The 20100-nt window shown below is 34.2% G+C and overlaps 1 protein-coding gene across 2 annotated transcripts in view; it reads right to left on the reverse strand.

Moving 5' to 3' along the window:
• Nucleotides 1–3994: 3994 nt before the first annotated feature.
• The window catches only part of TUSC3 (tumor suppressor candidate 3), a gene marked incomplete at both ends in the record, with an annotated part of 120467 nt that continues 104361 nt past the window's right edge, over nucleotides 3995–20100 (reverse strand). For both annotated transcript variants that reach the window (XM_080344125.1, XM_080344124.1), the window contains 3 exons: nucleotides 3995–4089; nucleotides 6439–6513; nucleotides 18798–18861. In XM_080344125.1, coding sequence (XP_080200251.1) covers nucleotides 3995–4089; nucleotides 6439–6513; nucleotides 18798–18861 — 234 coding nt within the window. The remainder of the gene's footprint in view (nucleotides 4090–6438; nucleotides 6514–18797; nucleotides 18862–20100) is intronic.

Genomic DNA, 20100 nt, shown 5'->3' on the forward strand with positions numbered 1-20100 from the left:
TATCTTCAGTACACAGAGGTCACTGGAGAGAAAGAGGATGCACAGCAGGTTGTGCTACTGCTTCACTTTTTATTGATGCATGCTGCTTCATAAAGGACTTATTTGGTTTTTCAGTGCCAGAGAACAGAAACAATGTCGTATACTTGACTTTTTAAAAGTAGAACAGTGAAGTTGATGCTTGATGCACATAGCATTAAAACAATTTCAGTTCTCTTTAACTGTTGCTTTAGGCAAGCCAACATAAACATTCTTTTTTTATGACAGATCATTAGTATGCGTTGTTGTTAGTATTGTTAAAGGCAAAGCTTTACTAGCCTGAGGACAATTTACCACATAAAGACTGATAGTTTCAAGGTGAAATCTACAACCAGTGAAAGTAAAAAGACAGACATATTTCACATCTTAAGATATATCTACACTGGGATTGATTGATGGGGCATGGAACTCCTTGGAAGATCCTAAAGAATTGAGACAGATGACTGTATACCGGCATAGATGACTGAAGTTAAAATGCAGGATATTAAATTCAAAGGGGAAAGAGAAAATAACAAAGTTTATATACTTGGTCCTCCTTAGTGTTTTGCAGGTTCACTTCATTAAAATTCATAAGGACTATGGACATAAACCAAAGAGGCTTCTCCTAAGAAACACTATGGCATTGCCATGAGGATTACATGGATGAGATCACTGAAGTGTCAAAGAATCAACAGTATGTTTCTTTAAAATAACAGGAAATGGGGTGTGAGCTACCCAAAAGACCAACAGAAACTTGAAAGATTTAACACTGGAAAGGACTGGTAAGTAAATTATACATTTGGGAAACTAGCAAATGAAATTTGATAATAGCAAAGCAAAACCATCAGTTCTAGTGATGGTTTCCAGTAATTCTGCAATGAGTCAGGATTAAAGATTGCATGATTAATTTATACCCATGAAAACATGAAGAATCTAGGACAGTCCAAGTAAGCCTGTAAGTTCTTGCTTAATCCTGCAGGATCAGTAACAATGTTGGAAAAACAAAAGGAACAAACAAAAGTTGTGATATTGAATCTACTTAGCTCCTTCAGGTGGGATTTGGTTTATGGATCTAATAATTCCTTCACAGTAACAACATGATGCAGCACTATCTATTTTAACAGGATTGTAATGTGTGATGAATCATTAATTCAGCAATATCTTGGATTTCTTTTATTTATTTCTTCACCAGCTTTAACATACTAATATATGTACTTCTTTTCTACATGCATTGCATTTAAACTACATTTCTTTAAACTTTTATTAGAATTCAGAATTCTCTTTCTCTTCCTCTTCCCCTCCAAACCCCTGATGTTCTCGATGTCCCTTTTTCGCAGCTTGGATACCAACAGAAGAGTACAAAATCTACACAGGGCTCCAACTTCTGCTGGGCACTCTAAAGAAAAGATGTCTGATATTTCACTAAATACAGGTTTGGTTGTAAGGGAGGGCAGGGGGAGGAAAGAAAAAATCCATCCCACCCAAAATTTAAAGCAAACAAATTAGGGAGAAAAGAAGGACAACCCCTACATTACTTAAATTAAGATTCTTAAAGCTTACTATACATATATGATACTACAAGATATGTAGTACAACTGAGCAATTAGCTCTGCAAGAACATCAATGGTACTGTGTATATATGCTGGCTCACAGAGGATACTAATGCTCACAAGGTACTGTTCAACCTCAGACATCCTTGGTATCATACAGCAGTCAAAAAACCCTAGTGCAAACATTCACAGAAGCCATGCAAGGTCTGGAGATTGGCACAGTCATATAAACATGTTGTTAACAGGTGATAAGAATACTCCTAAGATGAAAGAATTAAAAATGAAACTAGTATGACTGTCAGATTTCTTTAGTGGCTATTAAATTGCATGGCAACGAACACAACAACTGCTTTTTCCTTTTAGTGAACTTGTTATGAGAAGATGCAAGTGAGCTGAGACTGTGGGTTGACATTCCTTGGCAGTGCAAATCAAATGAGCTTATGAGCTGCACATCAAGCTCCTAATTCCTTCTTGTTTTAGGTTCAAAACTTAAGCACTTAATGGGATGTATGAATACTTCGTGCCTAGGAAAACTGGATCCTGTCTTTTACCCCACATCAGTCAAGCTAGAAGGCAGTCTCCTGAGAGGATGCTGAGAAGCCATACAGACTATCCCAGATGGCAAACTACTAACTCCATACTGATGAAGCCTTGCAATATGATACTACTGGGCCCTTTACAGACTTCTTTCCTTAGCAGAAAGGAACAAAAGGCAGAAACACACCTTCTGTGCATATTGCAAGTAAGAGTTTCTTTGTCTTGAGAATGATGTTATTAAATGCTAAAACCGAAGCAATCTAAACTAAATGTCAATTCATCTGCATAAATTGACCAAGCTCAGTAAAGAAAATAGTTCTAAAGTCTCACAGGAAAAAGTAATAGAAAAATTTTATGTATTAGCTCAAATGTTACATCTAAACTGGCTTTGCAAGTTGGAGTTTTTACCAACACAACATTAAGTGGGCTGCTGCACTAATCACAAGACCTAGTCATAGAAATCAATAATAAGAAGTATCTGTGAAAAACTGAAGTATTCCTCATATGATTCTTTAACAGTGGCTATAAATATAATACAACTGTTAACAGATAGTTCTTTTGTCCTCTACTTGAAAATATAACTTTCTGAATCTGCTGTACTAATGTTTCTCTTACATATCTATTAGTCGACATTTCATCATGGCAGATCTTTCCGCAAAATGTTACTGTATCTACATTGCAACACACATCATCCACTTACTCTTCCAAATATGGTAACAGTAATGTAGAGTAATATTCTGTGAAGGACTAGTCTAATAGTTTATAGAAACAAATTTCACTGGAAATAAGGAGAAACTAATCTTTTTAGATGCACTGTGGCCAACTAGAGGGGGAAAACAGCAGTCATGCATATCATCTCTATTGTAAAGCCTAGTATTGCATGTTAAGACTATGTCTACTGAATACATAAGTATCTATAGAGAACTCTACAGGAAAATAAAGAAGTTTAAAAGGAGCAAAGACTGAAGCAATGGGAAAAACAGCAAAATTTCAAATAGAATCAAAAGTCAATCGAACAAAATTCCTGGAGAATAGTGCAACAGAGAAAGCGTTCTTCATTAAAATTATTTAGCCATTCTACAAAACAAAGCTTTGGAAGAGAAAAATCAACAGGCCTCTGTCTTGTTCCACAAACTTGATGACCCAGGAAATGTCATTCTATTGCTTTTAACTCAGTGGCCTGGTTCGTCATTACTATAGTACTGCAGATTTCTTTAACTGCACTTTTTCATCTAGCCAGGGTTTTTCATGTACATCTGAAAATGGTACCAGGATCACAAGAAAATGCAATGGGCCATATAACAGATCAGCAAGAAGATGTGAATCAGAAGTCTAGACTACCTCTGCAGGTGACCTCCCAGTTGAAAACATCCACCTACAAAAGGCAAGAACTGTGTTTTCTTTACTATTTTTCTACTTTTTCTGCTTCTCAGACAAATTGTAACTGTTTAATTGACAGTTGTCCCTATAATTCAGAAATACTATAATGCTTTATTACCTCTCTGGTGTGATTGGCAATAAAAGAAGGTACTTTTAGTGATTTAGCACTGTACAGTGGTTTGGTGGTTTTGTGCATTATGTTATAAAGATATGCAAATAAATACCCAATAAAGGTTTATAAACTCAAGCACATTTTATATTGCATTTTTCATGGGGTAGTGTGTAGGTCACACGTGCGTGCTTAAATTCATTTAACTGATCTGCCTTATCAGTCATCTTAACAACATTATCTTTCCAGCCCTTTTTTGGTGTGCTTGAATTAATTTTTATTCTTCTTGCTTCTTCCAGCTCTCATAGACTGCAGTGGTAAAAAGTAAAGCTGTTTACCTGAAAGCTATTCTTAAAATTATACAAAGTTATTAAAATCTATAAGATAAGAATCTAATGAGAGATTACCTGTATGGGTAGCCATGGTATTTGGAGCGAAATATCGACAACAAGAAACTGAAGAAAAAGACGACCAGGCCCAGGCCTACCAGACATATTACTGGAAAGAAAATAACTTTGTTTATTAGCACACAAAAAATCTAAAACTGGAATATCTACACAGAATATTATTTATGTCAATCATTTACGGAGAATTTTGACACAGTTAAATAAAAACATGTTACTGCATTGACTACTGGTGCCCACTATCTTTTGACAGGATTTCAAACACATATGAAAATAATATTTATGGTTATAAAGAAAAAAATGACTTGTCAGTGTAAATGTATTTTCAAGAAAAATGTAGCAATTTGCAACTCAAATGTATGTGGATGCAAACACCTTACTGCTGATAATGGATTTAATAACCCTGTAAATTAAATGTATCAAGCAATGTAATTCCAGGTATTTGCTTGTTCTTTTTGGAAAACAATTTTATCTTTAGAAAAATGCTCCTTCACTAATATAATCATGTTATCTCTAATCAACCATCTAAGGCTGAAGTAACAGCAAAGGCAGTTTAGCAACTACTTTAAAAAGTGAAATGTTTTAGCTACTAAGAACTAGATAAAGTTCCAAGGCTGGTAGCAAAATCACTTTTAACTTGATAGGTATATAATTTTTTAGGTTTTGAAGATAAATAACAATGACGCAGACCTTCTGATAGCATCCAGATGCAAGTGCTTTGAGCCTTTTCTGGCAAAAAATGAATTAGCAAAGTAAACGCATAAATTAGCAAATAAAATTTGGAACACCAGTTGGCACTCTGTGTAATAATAGCATAAAACCTTTTTGATCATGACAGCTTGCTCAACTGCATGTAAATAAGCTAAAAAAAAAAAGGCAACATGTTACAAGTTGATGTATATAATTGAGATGCAGCTCATCTACATTCAGTAATGTTTTGGTTCTAGTGAGCTACTTCAATTTCAAAACCTTTTTTTCTTATACTATTCCTACTTTAGCCAAACCTTTGCTATTTAATGGTAATATTCATGCTTAAAAAGTGTGCTGGCTTTGAGAGAAGGATGAGCAACCATGAAGCCAGGGAAGCTGACAAAAGACGCGTTTTTTCATTAAAACTGACCATGTGGAAACTGACACACGTCAATTGAAATATAAAATTTCTGCAGCTATGTTGAGAAAACTACCCATGTACAAATCTTATAAACACACTTCATTATAAAGAAATTACCATTCACAAATATGATTCCAAAGCATGGATTAATTGATTGCAAAGCATGACCAATGTAAGGCAGGTACAAGGAAAGCATTCACATAATGGCCACAGCAGAGAGTCTGAATTTGTACTGCTGCCCTTTCTCATTTTGCTGTGTCCAAGTTCACAGACACAGATCTCAACTGTGATCTAAGATCATATTCCAGTTAAACTCATGTCACTGTCTCTTTTGACATCAGTATTAAAGCTAGACACTGTAGAAGATATTCAGTATTAAATTATACATCTACAGCTCAGTAAAGTAGACTTGCAAATCACTATAAATTAGAGATGTCTAGCTAACATTCAAGCAGCTATTATGAAGAATTACATAATTCTTTTATAGAAAATAATTGGCCAGCCCAATCTGCAATACTGTGTATTACATAGAAGCAGCTAAAGAACTGATCTAGTAAGCAAGAGGAAGCAGCGTAGAATGTCTGGTGGCTTTCAAAATCTTCAACACCTTATGTGACAAAGAGGTGGGGGATATGAAAAAAACATAGAAGGTACAAAGGCAGATTGGCATATTTGTTTCAACCTATGTCATACCCAGTAAAAGGTTGGTTAACATAACAGTTAGGAAGTTTAAATCTGGATGAAATATTTTCATACTGTATGTTTACACAACTCATTGCCAAAAATTATTGCAAATATTTTGAATGACAACAGCATTCAGAAAAATGTAACACTAGCACTTCAGGCTAAGAATTTTGTTGTTGCAGATTAGGATATGTTCTGTATTACATCTTCTGCTGGGCTTTCACCTTCCTCTGGAAACATGATACTGGCAAAGCGTACCAAGTAAAAGAATTTTCACATTCCTTTGGATGCTGTCATCTTAAGCACCTTAAATGTCTAAATTAATTTTGAAAAGTGTTTTGAAACTCCTGTTCCTTATGCCACTGAATTTCAATATAAATCAAAATCCAAAAAGCATTTTTTCTGTACTATGTGGTGAAGGTATTGAGCCAAGCTATACCTTGGCTGACTATGCTTAAAACATTTTTTTTTTACTGTTAAAACTTCATGTGAATGCAGCTTTGTCAACAGATTCTTTTTTTTACTTACATCTTCTCCACCCCACAATAGGTAAAAATTGGCTTCTACAAACTTAATGAGATATTAATTTGTAATTCTCAATGTCTTCTAATTGTCTAAACATTGTCTTAGTTGCACTAAATAACTTACTTCTCCTTTTTCCAACATCCCCTTTGGAGGTAGCAGCTTCATTCAGGAGTACCATTCCCATGGTGATAGCAGCGTCTGTATCAACATTGTCAAGGAAAACAGCAGGTGTGTGGATACCTCAGAAAGCCACAAAGATACATCTATGAACTAAAGCTTTGAAATTCATAAGATGAAAGACTGTACTTAAATATAAAACTGTGCCTTGCACTCTGTACTGTACCAATACACTCACCCGTGGCAAAAATGTGTAGTAAGATTTTCCATTGTGTGTTCTACATAAAAGAGGAAAGAAGATTCAAAAAGCTTTAAAGGATGAGCTGTCAAGGAGTGCACACAAATTTTGGACAGTTATGGAAATAACTATTCCCCAATATCTTACAATATTCTGTAAATTGGTAGTAAAGGTTTTTTTAAAACTATAAGAATCAGAAATCATTCAATTTTATTGCACACAATTCTTTGGTTATTTATTTGATGCAATCTGAAACAGCTGGACTGCTTTATCTTTCCCTGCTTTTAGATAAGAGATTAGCTTTCTCTTTAGTGTCATATTGCTTAATAGTTTAGCAGAGAAACTTCTCAGAGGCAAAGTCCCAGTCACTTTCAGTGTTTTATTGTCTCATTATAACTTTTACAGATGTGAAAAAGTAATTAATGATGAAACAATTTCACTAATTTAGCAAGACCTTAAACCATTCACTTAACTGTTTAGCTGAAACTGTATAAACAAAAAGAGATGGTTACTAATGTGCGTAACATCTGTTCTGAAGAGGAGACTTGCCTGAATGCCATAGTGAAGCACGAATGCATCAGGGGAGCTATATCTCACAATTTCAGGAAATACAAACTTCAGCAGAGTCAACTGATTCTTGAAAAGGGTTGTTTTTTTAAGCATTACTCATCCCAGGGATGACTACAAACCTTAAGAACTGTAAGATGGTTCTATTTACACACACAGATAATTCATGAGAGATATTTCAAACATGTTACATCCATAAATAATATCTGCACCCTGTAACAATACACTTGTGTTAATCCTATCAATGTTCATATTAACATTTTTACGTTAGAAATGTTCAAAATTAAACCCAAAATACTCAGACATCTGAAATTTCAATTATACAGTTCCAATTAACCTGAGCATGAGTAAAAGGATTTACAAACGTCAATGTTAAAATAATCACACTTCATCCGAGATTAGCAGCCTGATTCAGGTTTGAGACTTCCAAATTTCTTATATATAGAATGATAAAAGTCAACTGAAGAAAAACAGGATTAAAGAAAGCAAAGACTGATGGTGAAAGGAAGCAGATTCCAATAGGCAACATCAAGGAAATACAAGTTTTAACACCACCTCTTTGATATAGCCATCTACCTACAGTCCTAAATTAGACACTGGTTAGAAACACACTAGTAGCCCAAACTACTTACCTACACATGCACAAGGTATAAGGCACAGGGTCAGTCTTATGAATAAATGGCTTTATTCAAGTTTTCCAGAAGCTTATTACTGTACTTGACAAAATACATTAAAAAAAGTTGCAAAATATGAAAAACAAACAAACAAAAAACCCCCTGAAATCCATGAGACTGCAAATTGGAAGGGAAGGCAAAGATTACTTTCTAAAAATCTTGCTTGTTAAGATGCAGATTCGTGAGCATAAGAACTGGAAATCTCCTGTGCTACTGCTAAGCTTGAAGTAGGAAAAATAATTGGAAAGAATCATTCAGTTCTCTGCTTTCAAAAGTTACAAAAGCATAAAAATGAACTGAAGAAGCTGCAACAAGAAAGGCTGAGAAAAAAAATTCCATATGTATTTCTACCCTATTAAGAAAAGCCTCTAATGTAGTATTATCTAATAACTTTATTTTACCAATACCTTACTTAGATTTATAGTAGTGTTTTTATTCTTAGTCAAAAAAAAAATCCATACCCAAGATGTGAGGGTAACCTGCCAGAACCTCTCACGGAAGTGTTACTTTTTGCAAAAGTTTTGGACTACTTTGTAAATTTATTTGCTTGATTACCCCATGCAACATTGGACGTAATGTGGTCCTTTGCTATTTCCCTTACCTGGCTGCATCTGAAATACAAACCAACCAAGCAACTCCACACTAAAAGCCATTTGGCAGACAACTCATCTGTAACGTAATTCTTATTTTCTTACCAGATCATGAGTTTAATTCACATTTCTTACCATTAGGAATAACAGTGTCATAAAAGTAACTGTTTGCTCTGCAACAGAGAATTTTAGATCTGTAACCAGCTGAACTGTGCTGTAGTGTTGTTTTTTTCCTTTCCTTTCCTTTCCTTTCCTTTCCTTTCCTTTCCTTTCCTTTCCTTTCCTTTCCTTTCCTTTCCTTTCCTTTCCTTTCCTTTCCTTTCCTTTCCTTTCCTTTCCTTTCCTTTCCTTTCCTTTCCTTTCCTTTCCTTTCCTTTCCTTTTTTTCTCAGCTCATTACCCCTAGAGCTTCCCTCACATCGTCACTATTTTTGCTTCAGTTGTTGCTTTCTAAACTTTGGTCATCATTGTTGAGTTTTCAGCACCACTGGTTGCCTTTTAGCTTCAACAACATCAGCTTTGTACCTTCACACTCTAAGAATAAATATATCACTTGCCTCAGCTCTGTGATGTTAAAGTAAAAATTCAGTCTTCCTGACCTGTGGTTTCAATGCAATAATTTCAATGCAATAATCTATAATACATAGATTATATAGTTATTATTTTTTACTCCTGTTTCTAACACAGGATGTTATGTCTTTACATTATTTTGATACTCTAAAAAAGAAAGCAACAGTCCTAGCTCTGAAAATAATATTTTGCAGTATCATATTTCTCTAGCAGTGCAGAATGCAAAATTTTAGCAACTACTTATTTGGACAGTTTTCCATCTGCAAAAAAATGAGATGGCATGAAAGGATGTACTTATTTTCTAATTTCTTTATCCCTCTCATTATTCATTAAGAAACTATTCTGAAAAGATGGGGGGAACGTGACACTCAGACAGACCATTGCTAGCATATGATTTAAATTTAGATTTTCATGTTTTCTGATGAATGCACTTCTCTGTAGCATTTTCTTCCTCTGTAAATCCAGCTATATGTCTTCTCAAATTTGGAATGATTTCACTTTTACATATTAAACTTCTGCTGCTCCTTTTCCCAGCTGGTACATGCTTTCCACAGAACCTGACAACATATATCATTTAGGTAGTGCTTTTGAAAAGGCTCTGAATGTTTGATACATAAAGAAGAGTTTTAACGCAGGATTAAAAAGACAGTTATCAAAATTCATGAGATTATTCAGAAAATAGCAATAATAGAACAACAACATTCAGCCCTTAAAAAAACAAGATGCCTGATTGGAAGTATTAAAAAACCCACAAGAACAAACTCAACACAAAAAAAAAGACTGGATCAATAAAGTCCAGAATGATAGATACCCTACAAAATGAAAGCAATTACTAGTAAATATTGGACACTTTCTATCAGCATACTTAAACAGAAAATTTAATCACTGTTAATTCCAGACAGAATGCCCAAAAAGAAGAAAACCTGATACTTCATAAGTTTATTAATGTAATATACGATTTATATCTTTACTTTACAAATTCAGTAGTGAATGAGGAATAAAAGAAGTAAAGAAAATAAGTTGACTAACACTTGGTTACTTTTGTGAAAACAGTTTGGTGGTCTCATTCTTATTCTGCTGTATTTCTACCAAGAGCACAAAATGTGGCATTATACCCATACAGAAACAACTACCTTTCAGTTGCAGCTCATGCAGTTGTTTAATAAGATATGAGCAAGAAAAGTAGAGAGCAAAATATTCATCCACTGAAGTATGTGCTCAGTTTACTGTTAATTAAAATGGGGAGAAATTACCACACAAACTTTAAAAACTTCTGGTTTGCTTTATCATATACAGAACAAAGAAAAGCACATACATGTTTTCTGGAGGAATAACATGATCAACAGGAAAATCTATGGTGGTTTTTCTTTTTTTCTTTGTTTAGTTTTTTGGGGGGTGAGTGGGGGTTGGAAGGTGATGATTAGAACATGAAAAAATCTTCACTGGCTCCTTATGAGAGGGCCGCATTTTACTAATACTCAAACCTCTAAAATACCTGCAATAATTTCAGAAATACTGACCACATTACAGGTTCTTTATCTGAACCATTTCCACGTGAATCTAACTTTCCACTTACATTTGAAAAATCCAAACATAACATGCGTTCTAGCAATTCTATTTAGGAAATATTCTTCAGCTACATGCAGTTCTTGAAAATAAGGTGTTAGCCACTTTTCCCAGCTCGAGAATCTGAGTTTTTATCATAGGTTCACAAAACCAATGAAGACAAAAAGCATGGTTCTGCAATGAAACTAGTCTCATGATTTCTTTCAAGACGTTGCTCCAGTTCAGGAAACAACGAGCTATGATTCTAATATTCCACTTACCCTATTCAATGTGCAATCATTTCTCAATTAAACATTAACCATCCCAGTGGATGATTCAACAGGCCTTGAGGGCTGAGGAAAGAGGCATATTTAAGATACCAATCACTGTATGTCCCATCTCAGTGAAGACAGATGATTCCTAACTCAGAAGTTGAAAAAATGGAACACAGTCTGAAAATTATTTATTTGAATATTAATTTAAATCAAGCATGAATCGTACACAAACAAAATGTACTTAGTTTTTCTTTTTATGGCCTGAAATCTCATTGTACTGATACAATAACCCTGAACATGCTTTCAGCTTAAAACCTTCTGGCTTCAGCTATACCAAATGGCTTTTCAAGAATTTTAGGAAATATTACGTAAGCCTTGGCACTGGAGTTCCCCTCAACTCTTCGGAATATACAACTCCCAACAGTGAAGTAGCTGGAAGTTTGCATTTCAACCATTTAAATGCCAACCAAACCATACCACTTTCCTTTTTTATGCCTTTTCATCATTTTAACAGAGCAGACAATCAACCTGCTATTAACATGGGATTTCCAGAGTGAAGAAGTTTATTATTCATCCAATTAGTTTCAGCTTCAATTTATGAGACTGTCTTTCTAGTCCATGGATAATCTGATGGAACCATTCCTCTTGTGATGCTCTTAGACACTTGAGAAGGGAAAGGCCATTTAAAAGCTTCAGGAAAAGAGAAAGACATTGGAATCCATTTTAACTCAACTGCAACAAGACAGCATATAGACACCTAAGTTTGTGCTAAATCACTCATCAAATATTGAGGGATTTTCAGCCTGTTTTACATCCTATTTATTCATATTGCTGTCATCTTTTAGGATTACCTAAAACTAACTCTGGGGCGATGTGGTTTACATTTATTATTGATGACATTTTTGACTTTGTAAATTACATCTGATAGAGTTTCAAGGTTAGTTCTGTCCATCTCGCGAATTCTTATAATGTGGTTTGCCACTGTACAAAATAAATATTTTTTCTAACCTTATTTACATTTTATAATTTGTCTCTGTAATTTTAATTGCCTACAGACAAAAATCACAGAAGTATAGACACCTCCAGAACAGGTAGATATATAACAGTAGTTTAGTTTCCTTAATGTTAAGTATATTAGAGATTAAAATAATTAAAGGATTTTTATTAACAGCTTCATTTCTTAAACTTTAAACATAGATGCATTCCCTAAAATAAACTTTATCTGAGCTATTTAAAAGTACTTATGATACTCCAGAAAAGTCAGAAGAGCCTACAAGGTTAACAGACAGTAGTGGTGGATAACCCAGGTAAAGAACAGAAAACATGCAGAATGTTTTGCTGCTTTGGATATTGATTTTCACAGTTAATTAAGAAACATGCTTAAATATGCTGTAATTTTGTACTTTTAGTACTATCTTTTTCCACTGTGGTGTTCTTCCCTTTTTTTTTTATCCTGAAGATCAAGAATATAAAAACCTTATCTCACTGCTTTAGTTGTCATCATCTCTCCCTCTTACATAATCTCTGGGGAACACAATTTGATTCCATTATGCATGACTGATAGTGTCTTACTACCAAGAGCTAAATTAGTATTGTTCTACTGAATTCAGGTTCTTACGCTCAGTAACTTCGCATGAGCCATGACGATGCACAGAAAGACATATCCCATTTAAATTCATTGTGTGGTTAAGTTTCCTTACACCACAGAGGCACTTAATACACTTCATTTTAATTCACTCTGTAGGACAGGAAATGTCTTTCATAATAGGTGTAATTTTAATGCTACAGAAAAGATTTTTCTTTGTAACCAATCAAATTTCTTTTTCCTTCTCAATCAACATCTCATCTCCACCCACACAGCTGTCACATCAAACTCTGCCTTGGGTATCCAAATTAATAAACTGAAAAGACATTTCCATGTTTACTTACATGCATGTGTTTTATTAGCATCACAGTTAACTAAGTTTAATAACAATAATGAGAAAGGTTATCAGGTTAACATTAACTGCTAATTCCTATAATAATGGTTTAGATTTATCTCCTGTACAACAAATAATTTGCTTAATAACCGAAACTCTTTTTATAATGAAAATATTCACTGGAACTTTTAAACTTACTCCATATAAAAAAGATTTACTGTTATGGCAAAAGGAAATAAATGACACATTACATTCAAATCAGTTTTATTTATCAAGGGAATGACAGAATAACCTGATGAAAATGGATGCTCATTAGTAGTATTGGTTAGTGTCTACCACAGGGAGAAACAAAAGAATCGCGGATATCTTTCTACTTAAGTTCAGACTCTCCAGTCTTACTATTCCTTACCTTTCTTACTGCATCTTCACAGCCAGAGCCATATTTACAGCTCTACACTGCACACTCCAATGGATGTTCGGTTCACAACAGTCAACATACTCTATCTGTATTAAAATATATATACTTACAACAGTAGTACTGATTGTACAGATCACATTTTTCCTCTTAGAAAACGACAGCTCTTTATTCCACTGTTATATCTCCTCTGTTTCTGTGTCTTCTTAATAACTATCCTCCCTAACTCTAGCAATAGGACTTCAATATTCTTCTCTGTAGTTTCTCTTTACCTTGTCTCTCCCAGAATGTTGAACTACCCTGCACTTTATTTTTTTTAAATAAATAGCTGATCATTTCTGCTGACTCTTATTATCTACCACCCCATTTCTGTCAGGAAAGGGGTAAAAGAATAGACACCAGAAGCCTAGAACATCTTCTGCGTGAGGAAGGAGTAGAATTTTTCAACTTGAAAACGAGAAAAGGAAGAGAATTCTATATGACAAATTCTATAAAGCCCCAAACAAAAGGAAAAGGGGAAATAATAAAGAAGGACAGACTAATCACTATTTCCAGTGACTTGTTAAATAAAGTTACAAATATAGTTATCAGGCAAATTGTAGGCTAAAAAAAACCCAACCAAAACAACTAAAAGGAATAACTTCTGAATACTATGTGATGTACATAGTGTGTATCATCACAGTTCACATGGATATAAACTGTGATGATAATTTGAGAAGATGCTACATTCTATTGTTAAACCATAATGTGTTGAGATATGTGCTCCTTTTTCTGTGGTAGAATTAGATATCTAGCCAACAAATATATTGTATTACCAGGATTACTCATGTGAACAAAGTTATTCCTCTTTGCAAATTATGCAGTCCTATGGTCCTCAGAGATATTCAAGCTTTTCAGAAGCAAAAAACTAGCATTGCAGGCTGCACAAAGTCTAGCATGTTGATATCTCCACGTAAGTTACTGCTTTCATATCCATTTAACAAATGTGATTTCTATTTAAACAAAATCTATACCATGCTCTTATTTAAATAATTTTTGTTTGTGCAATCTGACATATAATACGTATTCCACAGCAGGTATACATCCATTTCTGTGATGACTTACTGATAACACTTCTACTTCACAGGACAGTCCAATATTGATATAACTCTACATAACCTGCAAATTATAATGTGTGTAAATTTTACCCAGTTGCTTGAAACAGTGATCATCTGCCTGATGTGGGAATAAACTCCATTATGTATTACATTAAATTTCCTTTCCAATTGCAAATGATAATAAGGTTCTGTCACTCCTGGGAAGGAAAATCAAAGTTGGTCAATTTCAAAGAAAACTGAATGCAGATATTTAAAAGATCAGCATATTTTTATGGGTGATTAAATACAACCTCAAACTTATACCTAACTGCTATTCAGTATTACTTTTTCTCTGGAAATAATTATTACTGCATTCTGTCTGTGCCAAAAAAAAAAAAAAAAGTACCTGCCGATCTGTGGGTAGGAATGAGCTGTAAAGTAGCATGAACAAAAGCAAATATTGCCTCTTGCTTTCATTCTAGGCAATAACAAAGCTTAAACATAATTGATCTCATTATTCTGCCCCCTAGGACATTCCGTTCATTTTTGAATGAAAACATCACTGAAGACTCCACTAATTCTATAAGGCTGGCAAAAGATCCAAAGAGAAGCCAAAATCTTATGACTGACAGACAAGACTGTTACAGACAACAGAACAAGACATGAATTGCAGTTTGGGAGGTTCAGACTGGACATTAGGAAAAACTTCATTTCTGTAACTGCTGTGAGAGCTTATGCAATCTCTGTCCTTGGAGTTTTCAAACACTCGCACTAGACAGAGCCATGAAAGACCAGATCCAGTGTTGGTGATAATCCTGCTTTAAGAGGAAGATTGGAGTATATGATCTTCAGAAGTCCCTTCAACCAACATTTATACCATTTTCATAATTATTTCTTGAACTTAATTCTCCAAAAGGGGAGCTAAATAATGACAAAAATAAATAATAGTCATATTGTCAGCATAACACAAACCCCTCAAAGCTTCTTATTAGTAATAGCCTGAAAGTCACAGAAGTGTGTAATATAACAAGCACCATCATATCCACATGTGTTCTTTCACTGTTCTCTGCTAGGTGTTCACCCACAAGGACTTTTACTAGCTCAGACACAGTTTTGGATGTCAGTTCTATGTATTTGCTCCATACCTAAGACAACAGCCTGTTTCGAAGTGCCTTCTGAGTGACTGAGCAGGCATCGTCGTGTGTGCAGCAAAGCTTATCAGCTCTGGATTAGTTTCAGCATGGGCAACCAGGTACTTTGTATTGCATTCCCACTAATGGGAATATTGCATTGGGATGCCAAGCCAACTCTGTGGATTTGGATATATCACAGTTTAGATAGATGAGATCTCTGTCTTGGCAGGGTACAGCTAAACTGTTGTGGACTAAAATGGTCCTGGAATAAGAACAAAGGCAGTGATGCCATGCTCTGCTGGAGTTTGACTGGAGCTGCCTCTATAGTCAGCCAGCCCAGTGCAGCCCAGTGTCTCCACATGCTCTGGACCACAGAAAAATTTCACCTCAAACACTGCAGTCGAAAACTAGTTTGGGCAAGTGATTCTGAAAGATCTATAAATCCTCATTTAATAAGGTAAAACGAATAACAGAATCACAGACGTGACTTCTTACATGAAGGACTGTTTCTCAGTTTTTAAAAGTCTACCCAAATTTGTATTCACTATTTTGCAGCCTGGAATTCAACAAAGCTTTTGTCAAAATACGGTGATATTTTTCTTCAATTTCTACAAGGCAACTTAACTCAAGGTATAAGACACTATGGACTCGGTAAGATGGCTCCCATCAACCACTTCTAAGTTTGGGACTTTGGAAATGAAATAATGTCTCCTTGTTCTGAGGAGCTTGCTTATTGTGAGTTTTTTATCTCTTCAGAAAGTGTCACATCTAACCCATTTCAGTTAGTCTGATCTTCCGCTAAATGTAATATCAGTATTTTGGCTGTTAGAACACATTTCACAAAAATAAAATTAAGTAAAAAAATAATCAATTTTTTTTGAAATTTTTTCAAATTATTTTACTGATGTAACATTGTACATGCTGTATTATCACAGTGACTTCCGTTGTGTCACTACTAATCACCATCTGTTAGGACTAAAACTACTTGTTTAAAAGATTATAAAAATTTTGGGCATACACCTGGTATGATCAGTATCATTGTATAGGTTTTGCTGAATTTAATTTTGTGTAATTCTGTATAATTGAAAAGGACTATCTGACATTTTCACAAGTCCTCGTCACCCATGTCCTAATTATGTAGCTACAGCTTGGGAAAAAACAGCAGATCTTCATATGGAAATCATCTAGCAGATTGGGTAGAATCACTATCTAAAAGCAAGTATAGAAATGCAATGGAAATTCATATTTTCTCATCAGAGGTATTAAAAATACACTTTCTAGAGAAACACAACATTGCATTTCAAGATCTAGCATGAAGTGACAACCTTGTCCTTGTTCTTACTATTACAAAGTGAAAAGAAGCAAACAAATGAAGCATGTACATTACCAGCATAGTAATGTCTTGGTTTAAAATTGAATGCATCTTTTAAACTTTATAGGATAAAGAGCATGTATGATTATTTATCAGTCTGGCATAGTTTTTTTTCTAATTCCCACATTTTCTATCAACATTTCCCAAATAAACAAATAATAAAGAAGCGATGAAGCAGCTAATAATTCCTATCAACATTGAAAGGATAAAGAAATATTAATTCTTTCATGCAAAACTTAAAATCTGTCAAAATTTCATGTCACTTGTGAAACTTCTGTGTCACTGAAAACTCAGCTTAACAGTACTGAGCCATGAAATGAAACCTTAAGAGAATTCATTTTGCAAGTGGCAATGAACAATCTCACTGAAAGGATTCTTTCAGCCAGCTGCTTCAATGTAGTTAGCCAACTTCCCAGTTTAAAGACTGTCTCTGCCAACAAAAATATATCACTTTCATGCCTGAGTCAGACAAACAAAGTATGTCATGAACAGAAGTTTTGTTTCTTTTTAATCATAGCTGGTTTTTGCATTTACTTTTCCCATTCTCAAGAAGCCAACTGGATTTTTTTTTTTTAGATAACAGATTTGTTTAAATTGTGGCAGTTTGGGAAAACCAAAAAACATCAAAAAACAAATTGTGGCTATACAAAGAGAAAACAAAGATTATACTAATAAGATGCATACTATCTATTATACAAGAAACTTTTCATTTGAAACATAATAGCTGTCTCTGTGTACTTTTCAAAAAATGTAGCAATTAAATTAATAATCACTTGGCGGTTTTTAGGTAAGACAATTTAACTTTAAATCTGCATCTTTCCTGTGCTGGGGGACCCAGAACAGGACACAGAATTCCAGTTCAATTGTGAATATTGCATTTACTCTACAAAATATGACAACTCTGAAATTAAATTTGTAATGGCTATTTACAGAGCAAATGAGGTTTCACAGGAAGCAAAATTCATGCCAGGTAAATTAATGTCATGGAGCAAAAAGATGTAATTATGGCATTCTCTTCGGATACTAAATGCCAAAGATGAAGGCAGACAGGGAAGCCAGAGGAAGCACAGTATTGAAGCCAACATAACTTCAGGGAGAGAACAAGAGAGTAGCTATGATCATCGGACTCTAAGGTCTGGTTATTACTTCAAATTGGGAAATGTTATTTCCTTTCTCTTGCTCTCCTTAGAGGAAGGTATTTATGATGGAACCACTGTATTTTAATAGTGGTTAATGGTGAATGGAGTTTTCACTCAATGAACAAAGGTGATTAGAAGCAGGGTTTAAAGAAACCAGATAGTATATGAGTTTTTCTTACAGATTTTTAAGACATATTAAAAAAAAACCAACCCAAAACAAAAACACAAAACAAGCAAACAAACGAAAAAAACAAAGAACCAACCAACCAACCAACAACCCAAACAAAATTAATTAAGAATGGAAGAGTAAAAGTAGGTCTGAGTATTTCTGTGAGGAGACAATGTCAGAACAAACAAGATTGGGTTATTTGTTTCAAGACATTGTAGTAAACTGTTCAGATTAGGTGGGGAAAAAAAAAAAAACCAACAACAAAGAGTAATGCAGGACAATTTATCTTCATGCATAATTAGTAAATTGCAGTACACTTTCCTATTAAGTTAAAATAAATAAAATAATTTTTAATATAAAATTTTTAACTTTTACTATAAAGAGTGAAATAGAGAATAAAAGTAGTTGCTGCTACTGAAAACACTGAAAGGAAAAACATTGTGATTAGCAAACAGGCATAAGAGTAACAAAGGAGATAATAAGGTACACATAAGTGAAAAGCAATGCCAGCTTCAGTTGGCAGTAAACAGCAATGACATTGACTATCTATTTAAACACATATTAAGCCAAAATACAATACCTGCTCAGAAGTTCAATGATAGTCACTGTCAGAGCAATTTTATTTAACAGCATATTGTGCTTCAGCTTATTTTTTTTTCTATTCATCACCATTTTGAAGGATACTCAGCAGAAGAATAATATGTGATTCTGCAACAAACTGAGCCTGACTGCTTCCATGTATGTAACTCTGTAAAATAAAAATGAAAAACAAGCCGCTTTAAAACAAAAAAATCCATTGAAAATGGCACAATTGGATACGTGAGAATCAAAATAAAACCTGTTTTGCAGAAAAATACAGACAGCAACAGCTACAAGTTAACAGCACAGCTTATGTATATATAGTGAAAAGGAGTGTTAAAAATAGTGTATTTAGGCAAAGAAGAAATATACAGTAAGTGTAATGTTTCATACACAAGTGCACTATGCTGGACTCTTTTTCACACTGCTTCTAGTGTGGAATAAAGAACATGCATTTATTTGCTCAGGAGAGGGAGGTGATGAAATCAATGACATGCCTCAGCAGTCTTTACAGAAGTGAAAACTGAACCTTGCCTTAAAAAGATCATTCTACTTTAGCCCTACTCAGATTGACTGAAGTTTCCTCAAACAAAGTCTAATCTGTGTTTCTCCACGAAGGTGCAAATGTGTCCGTAAAAAATCCTAATTCATAAAATGCCTTGTTTATATTGAATCGTAGCAAAAGCAATCACAGATGTTTATACTAAATGCAATCCTAACATAGTCTACTTTTTTCCCCTCAAACAATTATTCTTAATGGGCTCATTTTGTATATTTATTATTAAGAACATATAGCATATTATTCAGTTGTTGTTAGTGTTCATTGTTAACTAGCTATGACAGCAAAAAAGGAAGCAACAATTTGAAGGGCTGCAAGCATGAACAAAATGAGGGAGATTCTCTCTCTTCCTCTACTATATCCATTACAAACATTGAGTATATCTTGTCATACTATCCTATGTGAAATTAAATATATCCATGTTCTCAAAATATTATTTTCATATATCCTTTTCAGGCATATATACAACTTTCACCCCAATTAAATAGAAAGAAAAATGCTCACTCCTGTTAATGTAAAGAAAAAGGAAACTTTTTTCCTTCCTTATAGATTCAGGGTTTTGTTTGTTCATTTTTTTAAACTCATATGTTTTGCTTTAATTCATTTTACTCTGATTAATTCTGCCTGAATACCAGCCTTGTCAAGATTCAGATTTGAAATACCCTGATACTTTAGCATATAAAAGAGCACCTTTATCCACACTGGTTAAATTCTGGTTGATGCACTGTCAAAACATGCAGTTTGTAAGGTATTATAGAAGTTTTTACCCAGTAGATGATTATCTATTGTTTTCAAAATTCAATTATATTTTGCTCAAAAAACCAATTCAAAGCTAAAGTGGGCAAGAAC

This window comes from Nesoenas mayeri (assembly GCF_963082525.1).
Source record: "Nesoenas mayeri genome assembly, chromosome: 4".
Lineage (NCBI taxonomy): Eukaryota > Metazoa > Chordata > Aves > Columbiformes > Columbidae > Nesoenas > Nesoenas mayeri.